The 19,872-nt window shown below is 43.4% G+C and overlaps 1 protein-coding gene and 1 pseudogene across 2 annotated transcripts in view; both read left to right on the top strand.

Annotated features, from left to right (window-relative positions):
- The window catches only part of Cxadr (CXADR Ig-like cell adhesion molecule), a 54,246-nt gene that overhangs the window by 17,927 nt on the left and 16,447 nt on the right, over positions 1–19,872 (top strand). For both annotated transcript variants that reach the window (XM_041678439.1, XM_041678438.1), the window contains exons 2-6: positions 10,146–10,312; positions 13,843–14,047; positions 17,660–17,815; positions 18,512–18,634; positions 19,131–19,269. In XM_041678439.1, coding sequence (XP_041534373.1) covers positions 10,146–10,312; positions 13,843–14,047; positions 17,660–17,815; positions 18,512–18,634; positions 19,131–19,269 — 790 coding nt within the window. The remainder of the gene's footprint in view (positions 1–10,145; positions 10,313–13,842; positions 14,048–17,659; positions 17,816–18,511; positions 18,635–19,130; positions 19,270–19,872) is intronic.
- On the top strand, positions 8,808–9,787 carry LOC121465288 (annotated as a pseudogene).

The raw sequence follows: 19,872 nt of genomic DNA, 5'->3' as shown, positions 1-19,872 counted from the left end.
TGTGTGTTTGAGGCCAGTCTTGTCTATAGGCAAGTTTCAGGACAGCCAGGGCCATTACACAAAGAAACCTTGTCTTGGAAAGACAAAAAAACAAACCCAAAACCCAGCAACCTTCAGGCCATGTGTTGACTTTTCTCCCAAAGAAGACTACTGAGAGAATTCTTGGTATCAGTTGGTATTAAAGCCGTTCTAAAACCCCTTCCCAAGAAATTAAATAAACATGGGGGATATTTGAAAGTTAAAAAACATTTTTTTTTAATTAAACATAGTTTTGGTTTTTCGAGATCTCCCTGAGTTCATGACCAGCATGGACTACAAAGGGAACTGTGAAAAGTCCAGAAAAGGGCTGGGAATGTAGACTCAGAAGAACATTAATCTAGCTTGTGCAAAGTCCTGGGTTCAATCCCCAGCAAAGCATAAATGGGGCGTGATGGTGCATACCTGTAGTCCCAGTTCTTAGGAGGTGGAGGCAGGACGTTCTGAAACGTAAGAACATCAGTCACTCTAGGCTGTGTGGGTGAATTCACGATGAGCCTAGGCTGTCTGAGACTAAAAACAGCAACTAGAACCCAGATGTTTTGCTCTTGTTTTACAATTTTGGAGTGAGGACCTGCACTAGGGACCCTGCAATGGGGACCTAGCAGTGGGGACCTGCAGTGAGGATCCTACAGTGGGAACTTGCAGTGAGGACCCGCAATGGGGACCCTGCCTGTGCGCTTTTTCCCCATTTTCTTTTTTTCCTTAGGAAACCAGGAAGACAAACAACTTCTCTTCATCTGATCTAGAATAACTCATAAAAGTTTTCTCAGCACCTTCTTTCATATTAAATAGTTGGATGTAAAGTAAATACATGTTATTTTCTTTCCAGATTTGCTAACATTTCCTTTAAATAGCAAATGTCCTGTCTGTGTGTGAGCATATGACCAGACTCGCCTGCCTGTAGTTCATTTATCTATGTCCTCATGGTTTTCCCAAGTCCACAGCCCTTTGCTTTTCTAGAATGATCTCATGGTCCTCACTTTCATCACCTTGTTTTCCAATAGCCACCCTTTCTTTCACCTGCCTCTTTTCAAAATCTCCCTCTCCACTTTCCTCAGCAGCTTTATTTACTTGGTATTTCCTGAGATGGCCGAGCGAGATCAGGGACACATCCTCCAGCGATGTGGCTCCAAGGTTCTCGTAAGTCACTGAAAATATGTGCTTCAGGGAAGGACTGACAATTACCTGCAGTGAAGGAACTGGGTAAGAGCAGGAGAAAGCAGTGGACACCCACTGCCTGTGGGGACCAGGGATGCTTCAGGGAGGAGGTGAGAGGTTAGATGTACTCTTGGTTCTGAGAGGGAAAGATGGGAAACTGAACCAACATGGTGTTCCTGCACCTCAGTCTACCTGCTGTGTCTTCCGGGTTATTTCTTCTAGGGACAACAGACCTTTGAGCTTCACTGTGTATCCTTTCTGGGGACCCTGGACCAAGGAGTTTCACTGTGAATTCCTTCTGGTGACCCTGGACCAGGGAGTTTCACTGTGTATTCTTCTGAGACCCCTGGACCAGGGAGTTTCACTAATGCTTTCCATCTTTAGTAGAGAACAAACCTCGTTCTCTCCCCCATCCAGTTGCACTTCTTTGTCCCCTCAGTTTGAAATGTGCCATCTTTTTCCTCTGTGGTGGTCCCTCTGTTTCCCTTCTCTAATTCAAGCATACTTTGTACCAGTGAGCTCTCCTCCCCTCAGTACCTCAAAATTGTGATCTGTTTACCTCTAGGCATTCTAAATTGCTTTCTTTCTTGATTGATTCGACTGCAAAATAGGTTATGTGGTTGCTGATTTCAACTGGTAACCCCTCTCAGTACCCAGATGACAAAGATCTTACTTGCCATTGCTTGAATTCTACAGAACTTGATCTTTCAAATCTCTGAGTATGCCATCAGTGGTCAGACTTGAAATGGCGAGTATAGGCAAAAGCAAAACACACATTTCCTTCTGTCCCTTCAGTGACAGTACAAGAAGTCAATGGCATTCATTCAGCAAAGGCTTGCTGACTTCTGTCTGAGCACTTGGAGATTTGCTATGCTAAAAGACCTGCGAGGGGTGGTCATGATTCTCGTGGCCCTGGCTTTAAAAGTCAAAAGTGTTCCATGGATCCTTCTGAGGCACTCCGTGCTCCCACAACAGGATACCAGAGAGGATGGATGCCTTAAGTAAAGACATTTGTTTGCTCTCACATCCGCAGGCTAAGGAAGCCAGGGCCAGGTTGGCAGCCATCTTGGTTTATGGTGAGGAGCCTCCCTCTGACTTGTAGGCAGACACCTTCTTGTCTGTGTCTGCACAAGGTGAATTCATGGCGACTCCTCCTCCAGTGCTCAGCTCAGATCTTTACTTTACAGGCTGTAGCTCCAAGTCACAGGTCAGAACTTTTGCACTTGAATTGTGGGAGTTTTCAATAGCCTAGTTCCCCACGTCTTTATTAGTGTGTTGTTTTTATTCATGTGAGCTTAAGGCCATGTACTTTCTGAATGATCTGATTTGACTAAATTATTAGGTAAATAAACTGGTACCTAGAGGGCAGTATTTAGCTATACTTTTATTAATGTGAGTGAGATTCAGTTTTACCACCTCCAACAATTTGGCTAGGTTTCCTTTATTGTTGGAGGAGACTGGTTCCACCTGGTGTACCCTTTGTAGATCTCTGTCTTGTGTAGATGATCTTGGGTTTATTGCCCAACTTTCTTGCTTGTTTTTGCACAACAAGATTGCTTTCAGATGTTTTCTTGCTTCATAGTACTTCAGGGAATAACTTCTTGGGTGAAGAATGTCCGTGAACATGGAAGTCTTCACTATAGGGGTTTTGCCATAATTCCCAAAAGTGCACAAACCCATTTTCAAGTCTTCTGTTGTTTCTAAGATAGGATGTACTACTTAACTTTCACTTTCTCAGTTTCTAATGTTTTGTTAGTCCTGGCTTTTTTTAAAACTCTTTTTTTGTTTGTTTGTTTCTTGTGGAGCTGGGAATAAACATAAAGCCTTGTGCATGGTGGGCAAGTGATTGCTCTACCGCTGAGCCACAGTTCCAGGTCTTGGTGTTTGAGACTGAATCTCTGTAGCTCAAACTTAGCTTGAACTTGCTATGAAGCCGAGGCTAGCCTTAAACGCTTTGAACTTGCAGATGCTGGGATTATATGTGCGAACCATCATGTACAACAGTGTTCTTTAAACACTACCAGTGTTATCTGTGGAATACAGTATCACATTGCTTTAATTTATATTTCTATAGTTTAATTACAAATGTACATTTTAAAATAGGTTATATCTTTAGAACTGTTTGAAATATACAGCAAAATTGAACACAGCAAAATTGAATATGCACAAAAAATTCCCTTATACCTTGACTTATTTCTTTTAACATAACTTTTTTTTACTGGTTCTTTGGGAATCTCACAAAATGCACCCCAATTCCACTCATTTTCCAGTTCTTCCGTGTGTGCCCTAAACCCTTTGTAGCCTCCCCAACAAAAGAAAATCCCTTAGGCAGGGATATGCATATGTTAGACCCCCACCCCAAGTCCCCCCTCCCCCCCATCTGCTGCAACAAGGTTCTTCTGTAACAGCCCTGACTGTGCTGGAACTCACTTTGTAGATCAGGCTGTCCTCAAACTCACAGAGATCTGTCTTTGCTGGCATTAAAGGCTTGTGCCACCATCTCCTGCCTACATATGTCTTGACTTATATACAGACTTGATGGACCTGAGACGTATTTCTATCATCCCAGAGCTACAGTCCTGTTTATTGTACAGCTCTGAACAAAGTCACAATGATGTGGTGTCTCTACCATTGCAACATTGGGTATCGGAAGAGGTTGGAGGCTCCAAGAAACCTCTGCCCTGCCCCTCCTTTCTCTTCTCTAATCATCTTTTTAACTGGGTTAAATTATTCCTTTTGTAGAAAGTCATATGGTTGTAATCAAACAGACTATCCATCACCTTTTCCATTGACTTTTTTGTTTTGGTTTGCAAGATGCGGTCTCACTATGTAGCCTTGGTGACCTGGAACTTATATGTATGCCAGGGTAGCCTCAAACTGACAGAGCCCCCCCGCCCCAAATACTGGATTTTAAGGTAAGCACCCTATGTTGGGCCTTGCAAATACAGTTTAAAGGTGTTTCTACCATCTTGGTTAACTTATACACTTTTAACTTGGTGTGCGTTATCTCCAGCGCAGCTCTGTTTGAATCAGGAGGCACACTCTTTCCATGCTGGTCTAGGGAAAGTGATTTGATAATTTGGTTAAGGTGGTGCATCACTAGGATCTTCCATTATAAAGTCACCATTTTCCCTCTGTAATTTATGTTACCTGAAATTTTGTGACACCCCATAAGATCCTCTGTTTCTCACTTGATCGTCTTGTTTGAAGCTTTTTCTTCTGTGGTTTTGTGAAGTGATAGTTTGCAACTTCAAGTGTTTAGAGTAAATACTTTTCCCCCCCAATCATAGCTTCTCCCCCTTTTCTTTTTTTTTAAAATATTTATTTATTTATTATGTATACAACATTCTGCCTCGATGTATGACCGCACGCTAGAACAGGGCGCCAGATCTCAGTACAGATGGTTGTGAGCCACCATGTGGTTGCTGGGAATTGAACTCAGGACCTCTGGAAGAGCACCCAGTGCTCTTAACCTCTGAGCCATCTCTCCAGCCCTCCCCCTTTTCTTAAACAATGAAAAAAGCCCCACTTTTCTCTAAGGCCTTCCTTCTCAAAGTAATCTAAAACTCTCATCTTTACTTCTCCTTTAAAAGAGAAAAAGAAAAACCATTAAACTTCCTCAGCATTTTATACCTTTGCATGATTGAAAGGCAAAGCTCACTGCTGGTCACCCACATTGACCAGTTAAAGCACCCAGACAAGGCATGCCATTCGTCCAGAGCTCTGTCTCCCCTCAGAACAATAGCTTCTTCCATTTCCCTACTCATGCCATTCTTGGTAGAATCTGATCTCCTAAGGGGGCTTAGTAGGAGGTGACATCAAGGGCCAGAAAATACTCTTTGATGTCACATGACTTTGATGTTCAGTTAGACTGGGCAGCAGAGAGTCTTCAGAGACCCAGATTTAGAAATCGGAGAGAAGAAAAGCAAGCAGGAGGCTGAAAGATGCCATTCCAATTAGTGTCCCTGTAGGATGGGCGGTGCTCTGTTTGTTTATATGCTCCGGTTCTGAGCGCTCATAACTGACCTCTGCAAGGACTTGGGGCTTGGATTTTTGTTCCATTTATCTCTCTAAACCTTGCAAATGAATTTAAATAAAATCATAAGATTTGATATTTGATTTAGTTTTTAAACTCTGAACCTGCGAGTACTTTGCGAGTTAATTTATTGCTTAGCTTACTCAAGTATTAGCAATTTACAGAGTCACTCCATGAGACCAAGAAGCATGTCTGTCTTTTGTTTTATACAGTTTTGACTGTTTCATACTTTAGCACTTGGAAAAAGGATGCCTCTTCAGAGAGAGCTCTCAGCGTTGCTAGGAAACCCAAGATTCCTTTGTGAGGACCTTGAGATTTCACTTCATTTTTAGCACAACACAGTGAGGAGCAAACCCATTTCAAAAAGGAAATAGTGAAAGTCATTTCTGGAACTGCTTAAAATATCTTAAACAGAATCGCATCTCCTTGCGTCTGGGGGGCCCACGTGCAGGTGCACTAACACGTGCGGGCGCACTAACACGTGCAGATGCACACTTAGTGCACATATAACATGATCTGCAGTCTACAGCCTGAGCACATGGTCCACCAGCAAAGGGAAAATCAAGACAGACCACTTGTAATGTAGGAATCATATTTCCCTGACATTTCTAAACTTGATCAGAATATAACTCAATCTCAAATTCTTTTCTGCAAATTATAAGGTGCTATTTTAAGAGACAAAGGTACTTGAGAGTTCCCGACCCCTAATGAAGCCAATCATGATATAGTAAATCAGGATTTCTACCTTAAAGGGTCCTATACAGGATAGCATTGGCAACAAAAGTGGTGACTGAGCAAATGCGATGGAAGTGGGTGCTGACTGAGCATAGATTTCTAAAAGAAAACAGACACCCAAGTCAGTGTGTGCTCAAGGCACAGGTGATCCGTATAGACAGGGGAAGTACCATAAATGTTCTTAGAAGGAAGGACAGGCAACTCACTGGAGGGTGGAGAGGTAGTAGAATAAATGTATTTTTGAAAATGAGGCAGGCATAGGGCTGAATTTATTAGACATTATAAAAAGTGTCCCAGAGTTCCAATAGTTCTTCAGCGGGAACTCTAGAGGTGCCAGACATCAGTGTCAAAAGCCATATTTTAATACAATAAATATGTATGCTGAAACAGACTGATGGCTAGCATACTTTCAGGACAATGGTAAGCCATTGCTTGGTGTCAGTCAGTAGGTTTAGATGGTGGATCATCAACTTTTGCTGTGTGAAACACCAACCCCACCTTTAGATATTTAACACAGACATTGTGTATCCACGGTCCCTCGGGTGTTGGTTGGGATAGGCTTGCTTGAGAAAGGAGGCTGTGGGCTCACTTAGGACGCTGCAGAAGCTGGTCTAGACAGGGGTTGCAGGTGGGGTGATGGGGTCGCATCTTGGGGAGTAATGGCTGCTGGTCACCCACCTCAGTTATTTCTCATGTGGATCATTTTGTGCAATGGTAAGAGTTCTCAAGAAGGGGAGAATGGATTTAGCAAGGAATCTGGAGGCCTCGCCCTGGATTTTACCTGGCACATTCTTGTTACTCTTCACTGGTCTGATTTCAGAGAGGAATGCAGAGGTTCTGCACCCATTCTTTATTCAGTTTGAGGAATGTCCTTAGATATTGTTACAAGCTTAGGAAAGGAACTTTTAGTTTTTATTCTTTGGGCTTCAACTCTACCAACCTAATATTATTTCTGATAGCACATTAATTCTCACCTAATAGAAAAGATAATACCATACGTGATTGGAGAAACATCATGGAATAGTTGCTGTGCAGAGTGAGGGCTTGGGATTGATTGACTTCTAATTTTGCTCAGTGTATTAATCATAGGTGCAAGATGAAGAGAGGGGGAAGGAGAGCAGAGAGTATGGAGGTGGGGAGAGTCAGGCCCTGGGTACCATTCATAATCTCATCCAACACCGAACATCCGGGTTGGGAAGTTCAGGAGTTCAAGGGGTAAAGCTGCTTCTTAACCCAAAATGGTGAAGCTAAGTGTCCTGAGCAATGGAGATGGTTGAGTTAATGTTTAGGAAATCCATTAGGGGGTGGAGGCTCCTGTAAAATACTCGCACTGGGGACACTGAGGTAAGAGAATTGTCTAGAGTTCAAAGTGAGTTCCAGGCCAGGTTGGCTTAAGGAGTGAGACTCTGTTTCAGAATAACAAAAGAAAACAAAAGCTGGTCACAGAGAAACCAGTAGATGTGACAAGTTATGGGGAAACTTTTGTGTTGTAAATGATCTTAAAAGACTTGTATCGGATGATTCATTTATTGTAGTAATATGAGTGGCGGGGCTGCGTCCCCACCACCCCGGCTGCCTGCTAGCTTATGCCTCCAAATAATTACACGGACACTGTATTCTTTTAAACACTGCTTGGCCCATTAACTCTAGCCTTTACAGGCTAATTCTCATATCCCGATCAACCCATCTCTAATAATCTGTGTAGCATCAGTCTTACCGGGAAAGATTCTAGCCTATGTCCATCCTGGGTCTGACCTTCATGCATCTGCCTCAGAGAGCAGAGCTATCGCGTCTGCCTGGGAGAGGGGAGCATGGCGTTTCTGAGCTCACTTCCTCTTCCTCCCAGCATTCTGTTCTGTTTACTCCACCCACCTATGTTCTAACCTATAAGGGCCAAGCAGTTTCTTTATTTAATTAACCAATGACCTTCCTCCATCAATTTATGATTGAATTTGTGCTACAAATCAAGCTAACAGCCAGACTCTTCATACCTTTGTTATTGATCTGAGCACCAACTTTAGCTTTTCGTTTCTTTTGTTTGTTCAAGACAGGGTTTCTCTGTGTATCCATTCTGACTGTGCTGGAACTCATTCTGTAGACCAGGCTGGCCTCAAGCTTACAGAGATCCACCTGCCTCTGCCTCCTAGGTGCTGGGATTAAAGGCGTACTCTACCATGGCTAGACTGGCTTGCTTGTTTGATTGTGCTCTCTCTCTTTTTATCTCTCTCTTTCTTTTTATGGTGCTGGGGATTGAACCCACAGAGCCTTTTAATTGCTAGGCCAGTGCTCTACCATGGTGGTGGTGTATTCTCTCTGCCTGTTGTTTTGACAAAGGGTCTTGCTGTGCCTTTGAGTGGATACTCAAACTCTGTGCTCCTATTGGCTTCCCTCATGCTGGGTTTCAGGAATGTGCTACCACATTTGATGGCAAATCATTTTTTTTTTTCTGTTTCTGTTTCTCAGCCAGGGTCTTTCTGTGTATCTCAAACTAGCCTCTCACTTTTGATCCTCCTACTTCTGCCTCCCTAGTACTGCATTTAATGATGTGTACCACATGCTCAGTGCTACAAACAACAACAACAACAACAACAACAACAATTCAGCATAGGGCTTTGCATGTGCTAGGTAGCCGAGCTGCATCGTCAACTCTAGAAAACTAGTTTTACAGTTGGGCTTGGCGGTGTACTTTTATAATAGCAATACTTGGCCTATCGAGACAGGGCTATGAGATCAAAGCTTCTGTGCACAAGCAATGCAAACTCATTTTCTTTGCCTCTGGAAGTTTACAGTGCTCTTAAAAGTTCTTGTATGGGAACAATTGCCGTGCGTCTCAGACACCATGAGTGGCTTCAGCAGCGAGGAGCACCCTGTGCCCTTCACTCTTTTGAGTACCGCCATCTTCCTAAAAAATGAGAAAGACAGTATTTTCTCCATTTCATGATAATCCGATTTATGCAGGAAAGGATGTATTCCACGTTGTGGTTGAGGTTCCACACTAGTTAAATGCTAACATGGAGATTGCTACAAAGGACCCCTTAGTCCAATTAAGCAAGACATGAAGAAAAGAAAGCTCCACCATGTTTCCAGTCTGTTCCCTTACAAAGGATACATCTGGAACTATGGTGCCATCCCTCTGACATGGGAAGACCCAGGGTACAGTGACAAACACTGGCTGTTGTAGTGACAATGACCCAATTGATGTTTGTGAAATTGGAAGCTAGGTGTGTACAAGAGGTGAGATCATCAAGGTGAAAGTTCTGGGCATATTGGCTATGATCGATGAAGGCGAAACCAACTGGAAAGTCATCGCCATTAACGTGGACGATCCAGATGTGGCCAATTATAATGATATTTCTGATGTCAAAATATTTCTGAAACCTGGTGACTTAGAAGCCACTGATGGCTGGTTTAGAAGGTATAAAGTTCCTGATGGAAAACCAGAAAATGAGTTTGGGTTCAATGCAGAATTTAAAGATAAGAATTTTGCAATTGACATTATTAAAGTCACTCATGATTATTGGAAAGCATCAGTGACTAAGAAAACAGACGGGAAAGGAATCAGTTGCGTGACCACCACCGTGTCGGAGAGCCCTATCAAGTGTGATCCCGATGCTGCCAAAGCCATTGTGGATGCTTTTGCCACCACCATGTGAATCTGCCTACCCACTACCGACAGATGTGGATAAACGGTTCCATCACCAGAAAAACTCAAGAGATGCCTGGAATCCAAGTGATCCTGCGGCATCCTGTTCACCTGGAAGCATTAGATGCAAAAGTGTAGTAATGTTTCAAGGTTTTAAATTTCTGCAACTTACCTAATGAAGCAGATTCTGCTGTGGCCAGTCCAATATGTACAGAAGGTTAGCCATCCAGACACTTCACATCTCAACCAAGACAGCTTTTACACACGTTAACTTTCAAAGCCGTTGTCATGGAAGCACCACATACTGGATGTATATGTTTATTGTGTAAGGAAATAAAGTTATTTTGCTGAAAAAAAAGTTATTGAATGGATGTCTTAGTATCAGTGGTCTTAGTATCAATGGGCTCATCACATACCCTAAATTCTGTTGCTTTGAGCCCAAACCCCATCTCACTGTGCTCCCATGAATGCCACAGGGTCATGCGCCAGGGCAATTGCAGAAGCTTTGACCCACGTATGTGTTTCTTTCTGCAGATGTCACCAGAGGTTTGAGTATCACTACTCCTGAACAGAGTATCGACAAAGCTAAAGGGGAAACTGCTTATCTACCCTGCAAGTTTACACTTGGTCCTAATGACCACGGACCCCTGGACATCGAATGGCTGATATCCCCATCTGATAACCAGAAGGTGGATCAAGTGGTGAGTTGGATCTGTGCTGATCACTGCCACTGCTCATGTCAGTGGGGATGTTGGGTGTGTCTTCACATAGCCTGGCGGGGGAGGGGGAGAAAGCACCCAGCTAGCTGCTCAGGTGTGGTAGGAGTGAGGGACACAGTCATGCTGTGTGTTGACACAGCCAGCAGATACTGTGAATGCAATGGATGAAGTAATGAAAAGTTACTTCCGGGACCCACGGAAGCTCCTGAAGGTCTGGATATGCACATGAGGGGCCAGAGCAGAGGATACAGGGAACCAGGGGCAGGCAGGCAGGGAGCACACACAGTGTCAGGGACTATGAGTAAATCCATTTTGTTAAAGAAGATATATGATACAATATACTGTAAGGAAGATGTACAGTGTTATCACTAGAGCCTGTTTTCCATATTCCCTCAAATTAAATGCCCTGTACAGTGAATTACTTGGCAAGGGAATGAAATCTTTGTTTATTTGTTTTACCTTTTATGTACTTGTGGTCTGTGCACATGTGAATGCCATATGCGAGCCAGTGGGGGTTAGAGGCAGCTTTTGGAGGCCGATTCTTTCCTTCCACCATGTGGACCCCAGGGGTGGAAGTCAGGTTCTCATTCTTGGTGATAGGTTCCTTTCCCAAGAGCCCTTTGCCTGGCACACAGAATGATCAGAAGGGGTGAGGGTGGGGGCCGACAACATAAAACCCTATAACATACTTGCTTACATGCTTAGTTCAGGCCGGAGGTTAAAAAGTAAGTTCAGGATTTCATGGGGGTTTAGTGATCCAAGTCTTTGTAAGAGCTGTGCACGGTAGTGCCCACCCGCCATCCCCACTCAGGAGGCGGTGGCAGAAGGCAGCCTGTACCACATAACGTGACCCTTTCAAAAGACTGTTCAAATAAGAGGGAAGGGGTTATCTCACAACTGAAATTCTTCCATTTAGTGATTGAATTAGTACAGTCCAGAATTGAGTATTTTTGGTAAGTCCAGAAATTTGTGAAGGAGATAAAGAAGCCAGGCGGTGGTGGCGCACACCTTTAATCCCAGCACTCGGGATTGCAGAGGCAGGCAGATCTCTGTGAGTTCGAGGCCAACTTGGTCTACAAGAGCTAGTTCCAGGACAGGAACCAAAAGCTACGGAGAAACCCTGTCTCGAAAATTCAAAAAAAAAAAAAAAAAAAAGAAGAAAGAGAAGAAGAAGCTCCTGTAGTTGTTAGCAACAAGGGCTACGAATTGGCCTCTCCTGATGCAGTGACCAGAATCATCTGTTTCCTATGCAAAAAGAACCCCAGCAACAAGAGTTGTCTCCTTTCCTTTCATCTTCCCTGATACTCTGTGGCCCTCGCCGCTCTCACTCACCCCTCCACCCTTTCTCTCTGTGAAGATGTCTGCCCTCTGAACACACATTTCTAATGAAGGCCCAGTCCTCCTTCCCTAGTCCTGCTCGGGATTCTGAATCTGGGGTTAACCCAGGAGAGCATGAATCTTCAGTCCTGAGTTACAGGAGAAGGTGAGGTCTGTGAGGAGGTGCCTATAGACACCAGCAGGCACAGTGTGCCCACGCTTGATTCATGGAAGGAGGGTCCCAAATCTCTCTAGCTAATGACAGAGCACAAAATTGTGAAATGGGCATGACACGGCGGGGCACTTGGTCTGGAGCGGGCATTTCTGGGTTTGAAACCTGGCCTCAGATTTAGTGCGTAGTAAGAGCGGATGAAGAGGAAGATAGCAGGTAAAGAGAGATCTCTAAAGAGGGTGCTTCACAGAATTCTAGCTAGGCTATGTTAGCTGAATTCCTGTTGGATTCGAGTTAGCTTGGCAGGTAGTACCTAAGGAGCTGGAGTTGGAAGGCCGGGCTGGAGAAATGTCTAGTCTTGTCCCTATGTGACGCTTTACTGTGTACCACACCCTGGGCAGTGTTGGTGTGCTTTCTTATAAGATTTTTACAGTCATTTGAACACCATGGAATGCACCTGCACAGACATAAGACGGCTATGAAGTAGTCTGACGGCCCTGCTGTTGTATATACACCCTCCGGGGTTGACAGAACCCTCTGTACGCAGCACGGGACTATACATATGTATTTAAGCCTTAAGATGACTCTAGGATGCACATGGTTGTGCTTATGAAAGCTAGGAAACAGGCTTGGAGAGGCGAAGGACACGCCCAGTGTCCTCCAGCTAGCAGCTGGAATTTGAGCACAGACATCTGCAGGTTGCACACCTGCGCTTTTGTTATCCTTTGTGTTGTCCTTCCTGTCTCTTCCCATGTTCCGTAAACCCGGTTCCTCGTGTGTCCGGTAGGGACACATGTCCTAGCCACCTCTTAGAATGTAATGACATGCTGCATACTTAAGTATTTCATGAGCTTGGAAGGAATACAGAAACATTGGTTACATTCAGTGCCCAGTGAAAACAGGTCCGGCTCATAGCTTAGCTGGGTGACATAAATTTATGTGACAAGAGCCGGTACAGTCTTAGTATAGATGTTACAAGGGGACAATCCCAGCATCCTTGTCACACTGCAAGAAATCAGTGAAGACATGTAAAGTTGCCTGGTAAATGCTAGCTGTCCCATTTTTTAATCCAGTCTTCACAAGAAAGCACTAAGTTGGTGTATGTCACTCACCGTGGGGACACATCTTACCTGTCTGGTGCTTCTTAAGACACCAATGAGATGTGCATGTCAAAATGTGCTTTGGAAGGAGAGTTGTTTGAACTCTATAGCTTTTCATAACATGAGTGAAAAGTTTAATAGACAGGAAGCTGGAGTGTCTTGTTTGTGAACGCATGAACGTTGATTGGTATTGACGAGTGGGGGTGGCAGGATTAAGGAGCAAGGTAACGGCTAGTGCGCTTAGGCCCCGTGCTGGCTCCTTCAGCTGCTCTGTGCACTCATTTACTCAGCAAACTGGTCTTGACTATGACCTGGTGATGGGCAGTTGACACGCACACAGAAGTGTTTCTGTGGGCTCAGGTTGGTTTGGGGTGGATATGCTAGAAGAGGCAAATACAGAAAAACTCAGCAAAATGATATCCTTGGGAGACATTTTTCAGCTGTACGGTACAAAATTAACGTCCCAGGCAAGAAGTTTGTGTCGATTATGGTTGTGTTTGCGGGTGGGGTTTTTGTTTGTTTCTGGCTAGTGTAGGGCACAGTATGCAATCCTGTTCCACGTTGGTTTACCTGTTTGAAGTGGAGCACGAGCCACAGCTCAGTCCCATTTGATCTCTTGGCTTTCTTATCTTGTGTATTAGATAGCTGGCGTTTCAGAATACAACAGTTTTCTGGTTTTGCCTTTTTGCATTAACGTTGGGAGAAAGCAAGATATTCTTGTGTGTCATTTCCCCATCCTGCTCAGATAAGAAAGTCACCTGTAGAGGTCCCGACTGTGGCCCTCCTGTTTGAGTCTGGGTCCACTCTTTGCCCTTGAGTCTCAGAACAGGAAGAGGGGATCTTACTGGGAAATGCGGACAGTTATGAAATGAGGTAGCTTTGGCCTTTTGTTATGTCTTTGTTTGATTTTGCTTTTGTCTTAGATTATTTTGTATTCTGGAGACAAGATTTATGATAACTACTATCCGGATCTGAAGGGACGAGTGCACTTCACGAGTAACGACGTCACGTCTGGTGATGCGTCTATAAATGTAACCAATCTGCAGTTGTCCGATATTGGCACGTATCAGTGCAAAGTGAAGAAAGCTCCTGGGGTTGCAAATAAGAAAGTTCTGCTGACTGTCCTTGGTAAGTTACCATTCCTTGTGTCGATGGGGGCCACATGGGTCCAGGGAAAGTGGCGACAGCCTGTAGTATCAGCATTTGCGGAAGACAAAACTGGTTTCATGACAACATGATGTCCCCAGGCAGCGAAAAGTAGAGTTAGTCCTTATATTTCTCTGAATGGAGAAAGGAAGAGGATTGCGTACTTGTGAAGTGATTGAGTGAAAGGGTTGTAGGTAATGGAAGAAGAACTCGGCTATGGTTTGAGTGTGTTGCGACCAAAACTCATTGAGGCTTAGGAAGTGGTAGATATTTTAGATAATTATGTTTAAGGAGCCTCCATTCTTGTGAAGGGATTGATGTAGTTCCAATGATACTACGTCAATTACCGTGAAATCAATTTATTTTGGTTGATTAGCTTCTAAGGATAAATGAGATTTCTATGATTGATTACTGAGAGTATTTATTTATATTTTTAAAGATTTGTTTTATTTTGAATTATGTGTACGTGGGTCTCTGTGTGTACCAGTGCCTATACAGGCGAGAGGCATCAGATGTCCATGGAGTTGGAGTCCAATGCAGTTAGGAACTATCAGATGTGGGTGCTGCGAATTGAACTCGGGTGGTCTGCAAGAGCTTTAATAAGTACTGAGCCATCCATCCAGCCCCAAATCCCTGGAGTGTTTCAATGGGAGGAGATAGACTGTGCTAGAAAGAATTGGGATAAGGACTGAGGCATTATTTTCCTCCTTGCTGTCACTGTTTCTGTCAGCGTAGGGGATCAGTTGCTGGGATGCCTCGTTACTCTCTTTGATTAGCCACTTCTTAGTAAGTGTCAGCTTCGTAGTAAGCTGTCAAAGACTGCAGAGGCTGTTCATTCACCTTGAGAATCCAAAACGGTGTGTGCAGTTGATCTCTTCATTTTGGGAGGCTCTGAAAGGCTGTAACTCACATATATCTCTAAAACTTCCTTGTGGTAGGCTGTATATGCAGTGCGCTGGTTTCCTTGAAGTACAACACTGCAGTCAGCTGTTTTACGGTAGTAATTTTCCTGCCTTGGGACTCAAAGTCTTAGGTTCAGGGAGATCCACTTTTTGTAGGAAATGCTGATGGCGAGAATTACTTAAGATAGTCTTGGGGATACATTAAATCAGAGATTTAACTCTTGTCAAACTCTATGACTTGGCTTTAGTTTAGGGTAGGATCAGTACGTGTTCCTAGTCAAGGCCTCTGTTACAGCATGCCTGTGTGAGCAGTCAGGGACTGGGAGCTGTGATAGCATCCTAATGGCAACTGCTGAGGTTGTCTTAATTGCTGGCCTCCTTAGCACTTAAGGGGTCCTGATCGTAAAGATACACCGTCTTAAAATGGCTCTAGTTAAAAGTATTTTCTGTGTGAAAGTGAGACTGAATACGGTTCCAGAGAAGGGAAGGGGGTATCGTTGAGATGCTATGTTTATATCATGTAAGCATGGGCTGACCTTTATGTTTGTAAATGGCTATGCTGGTAATGGTTCCTTTAGAGCAGAACTCTGCACTCTTTCTCATATTCTGATGCAGATGACAGGTGACTCTGTGTATCCCTTCTTCCAGCACTACCCTGGAAATACTGGGTTCAGATACATTGTAGAGCATTTCATACTGGTGTGCGTATTACTCACAGTGGGATTGATGGCTGGCTATCAAAATTTGGGACAGGGTACATTGGGAAGCAATAGGATTTGCGTAGCTATTCTCAGAGTAACTGTGGACAGGCGTGCTTTTTGTGGGGGGGAACAGCCGTGATGGCAGTGTGGCTAAGCACACTGATGAGAGCAGCAGGAATGGCCTGTAGGTTAGTGTGTGTGTGTGTGTGTGTGAGTGTTCCAGTACCCACTTTTATTCATAATGGTAAACGAGGAAATGCCATGTAAGTCCGGAAGCATGAGATTGGTTTAGACTGGGGGTCAATCACCAGCCCTGGTACTTATCAGCCTGGCAAGCCAGATGGTAAAGCAACCACAGACTTCATAGCAAACATGGTGTTTCTTATGGTCTTAGAACAAAATGAAAAGAATGCCTTACTGTCTGGCTAGCACTGCTCCCAGACTGATCCTGCACCATCCCCTCACTAGGCCCCCCCCCCTGACAGTTCCCACTCCGTGTTTAGTCCCCTCACCCCTGCTCTCTCCTCAGAAATAGCTGCCCAAGAGCCCATGTCTGTTTTTCTAAGAATACCCCCAAATTCTTTCCAGGTTTTCGCTTCTTATGTAGTCTTGTTATGTAGTACTTCCCCTGGCGGTTCGTTCTGATTTTGCAGACTCCACGCTTGCTCCTGTCTGTCCCCAGACTCCAGGTTTCCTCGGTGGCTGACTGGGCAGCCACACTCAGGATGTGCTGATGCAGTGGCATAGTAATCATATCTCCCAAAGATGATTTCTCATACACACAGCATTGTTTACTCATAAAAAACGTAATGGAATGAAAGACTACACAGTACGTACCATTCTTGACTACAGTCATGGTTCCAGAAGGAGAGATTATGCTACAGGATAGAAATCTGACCCGTCAGCCAGCTGGCTGCAGCCATGACTACTGCTCAGTAGGTCTACAGTCAGCCTTTTGTATCCCTGGGTTTCATACCTCACGCTGAACCGACCATGGATCAAAAAATATTTGGAAACATTTACGTACATGGAGTATACAGACTTTTAATGATTTTTTTTTATCCAGTCATAAGCACTGTAACAACTAAGGATCATTTATATTGTAGTAAGTATTACAAACAATGTCTAGGTAATTTGAAGTCTTAAGCCATAGTAGGTTAAGTGAAAAACTATGTCATTTTATGTAAAATAGTTGGAAATCCTCATATTTGTATACTTTTAGGGTTCTGAAATCAGTTGCCTACTAGAGTACGAAACAGTGCAATGTAAACACATTTGTTAAATCCGTTTTACTAACATATCAATTTTACTTCATAAATGCCATGCCTCAATGGGCTGCAGAATGGTGCAATACCAGGATATTAGGCCAGAGTTGGGGTAAGCTGCAGGTAATGAGATTAGATGTTGCTCTAAACCTTTGCTCTGAGGTCGGAAAGATAACCTCCAATTTACTTTTTGTGACTCTGCTGTCTGAATGGATTTGAATTCATGTAAATACCTAAATTCAATGGTCTGTGCTGCATTAAAGTGGATTGTCCCAGTTATCAGCGTTGTTACTAAGTGTCGATTGTCCAGTAATGACACCTAGAGAGATATGACTTGGCACGTACTCACAGATGGCTGCATTTCAAGGACAGAGACTAGGTAAGGAATGGAGGGTAGCTTCCGGGAGCATCATCACCCAGCCTCACCCCCTGCTTTTTTGACGTGTGCCTATGGAATGGCCGTGCACAGAGCTGAGCTGCATTTGAGATGTCGCCAAACTTTACGCAATGGCTGCTTGCCTGAGCTCGTGACTGTCTGTGTTTGATAAAACTGCATAAACTAGTGTTGACAACATGTCATTCTTTGTTCCCTTGTCCATTCCAAGCCCAGCAGTGGCTGATAAAGGAAGCAGTGGCTATGCACCGTACTTTGTGCTTAAGTAATCTGTTAGAAAAACCAATCCCATTTTCTTAGATAAAGCTGTAATTTGTTTCCTTCTTGTTCAGTTAAGCCTTCCGGTACGAGATGTTTTGTGGATGGATCAGAAGAGATTGGAAATGACTTCAAACTAAAATGTGAACCAAAAGAAGGTTCACTTCCATTGCGGTATGAATGGCAGAAATTGTCAGACACCCAGAGAATGCCTACTCCATGGTTAGCAGGTACTGCTTCCGACGCAGAATGATACCTTTGGGCCGCTGATTTGGATTTAAACCTAGTAGTGTTTGTATGTATATATTACATTTTAAATTCCCTGGTGTGTGTAGAATGGTCCAAATCACCATGAAAGGTATTTAGTATTTTATAATCATAACCAAGTGTCCTCGAAGAAGAAATATTAGGATATTTACTAATCTAATATTTACTGTGGCAGATCGTTTTGGGTTTTTTTTTGTTTTTGTTTCCATGTTGAGAAATGTTCAAGGCCAAAATTCAGTAGAAAAGCATCAGAGTGGGGTCATCATGGTTCTGCCCAGCTTCTTACTCTGTTACAGTAACTTACCTATAGGTTTAAACCAAGAAACATATGGGAAGTGATATGAGCTAAAAAGTCTCAACTTGGCTAAATGTAATCATATCCGATAATATAATATAACTGCTATAGAGTGGACCAAGCACTTTGCTTTAGCCGAGGCTGCGGCTAAGGGATCGTGGTAACTGTAAGCTTGCTTGTAGGGCCGGCAACCCGACTGCATGAATCTGAACATGGGCCTCTGCCTCTGGCAGCCTGTTTGCAGCAACATTGTCTGTCTCTTAACTGCTTTGTCAAACTTCCGTAAGGTTTATTAGCTTTTTTAAATACTGAGAGTAATTCAGCCTGTAAAAACTGATTTGCTTCCCTGCCTCTTCTTCCATAGAAATGACTTCACCCGTTATATCTGTGAAAAATGCCAGTTCTGAGTATTCTGGAACATACAGTTGCACAGTCCAGAATAGAGTGGGCTCTGATCAGTGTATGCTGCGTCTGGACGTGGTCCCTCGTAAGTGGCTTTTTTTCATCTGTTTTGCTTCTGGTAGAATCTCATAGCCTCATTTAGCTTAGTCAGCAAGGGTGTATTACAGGCAAGGATGCTCATCTTGATTAGAGCACTGTGGGTTTTTACTGACTCTTTTAGTGTGTGCAGAAGACAAGACACTACACTTTATCAATAAGACCATCATTTTAGTAGCTAAAAGTCATCAAATCAGCTTTGGCACACTATTTAGCCATTAAAGTACAAGAAGCTTGTAACATTTTTCATGTGTCAATCAAGATGACTTTGACTCAAATTACATCAGTTTTTAAATTTTGGTGATACAACATTCAAAAAATGTTTTTACACATTTTTCTTGCTAGACAAAAGCCTTGCTGATCTGCCTTCTAAAAGTTAATACATGCAATGAAATGAACCTATGTATATATGCCATATTTTCAGTACTAAGCCATGTGTTGTGGGTTTTCTTCTTCCTACTAATTCTGTTGAAATCATATTCTAGCTTCAAATAGAGCTGGAACGATCGCGGGAGCCATCATTGGCACGCTGCTGGCTCTCGTGTTCATTGGGGCCATCCTCTTTTGCTGTCATAGAAAACGCAGAGAAGAGAAGTACGAAAAGGAAGTCCATCATGATATCAGGTAAAGAAGTGAAAGTAGACTTGACAGGTATACAACAGTTACGTTTGTAAATCAGTTCTGGAAGCACTCGAATGAGCATGAAAACTGGTTACCAACTTTGATTCCTCCCTTCAGATCCTTTCCAAGCATCCATGTTCAAGTGCATCCACCTGACCACCGTTCAGATCTTCTTCTCCTATTTTGAGAAGCTCACAAAATGGTTGTCTCGAGAATGCCTGACCTTTCATGTGAGGGGACTTGATATTCACAAGTTTGTGAAACCAGTAATGCAGTGCCGTTGTTCTTCTTGAGACAGTCTCACCAAGATGCCCAAGCTGACCTTGAACTCATAACCCTTGTGCTCCAGTCACCTAATGGTGGAGTCACAGGTGCACACATAGCTTATTTTCTCAAATATTCTAAATTGGTAGGTTTGTACTAGAATTATACTTTAAGAAAAAATACATATGACTTAAATAGATTAGCAACCCAGAAATTGCTGTTGGGTCTGGAGTGCAAAGATTGGAGCACTCATTTTTTAAAGATGCGCCCAAAGTGTTTGGAGTTTATCATGTCAGTGCTTGATGAAAATTCTTAGGTAGGAATTCTCAGGTTTTGAAAACA

The sequence above is a fragment of the Microtus oregoni genome, unplaced genomic scaffold, assembly GCF_018167655.1.
Source record: "Microtus oregoni isolate MIOR12 unplaced genomic scaffold, Mior012 000030F_ref0000283, whole genome shotgun sequence".
Taxonomy (NCBI): Eukaryota; Metazoa; Chordata; class Mammalia; order Rodentia; family Cricetidae; genus Microtus; species Microtus oregoni.
Note: the sequence above shows the minus strand (reverse complement) of the source record. Positions and strands in the feature narration are given on the sequence as shown.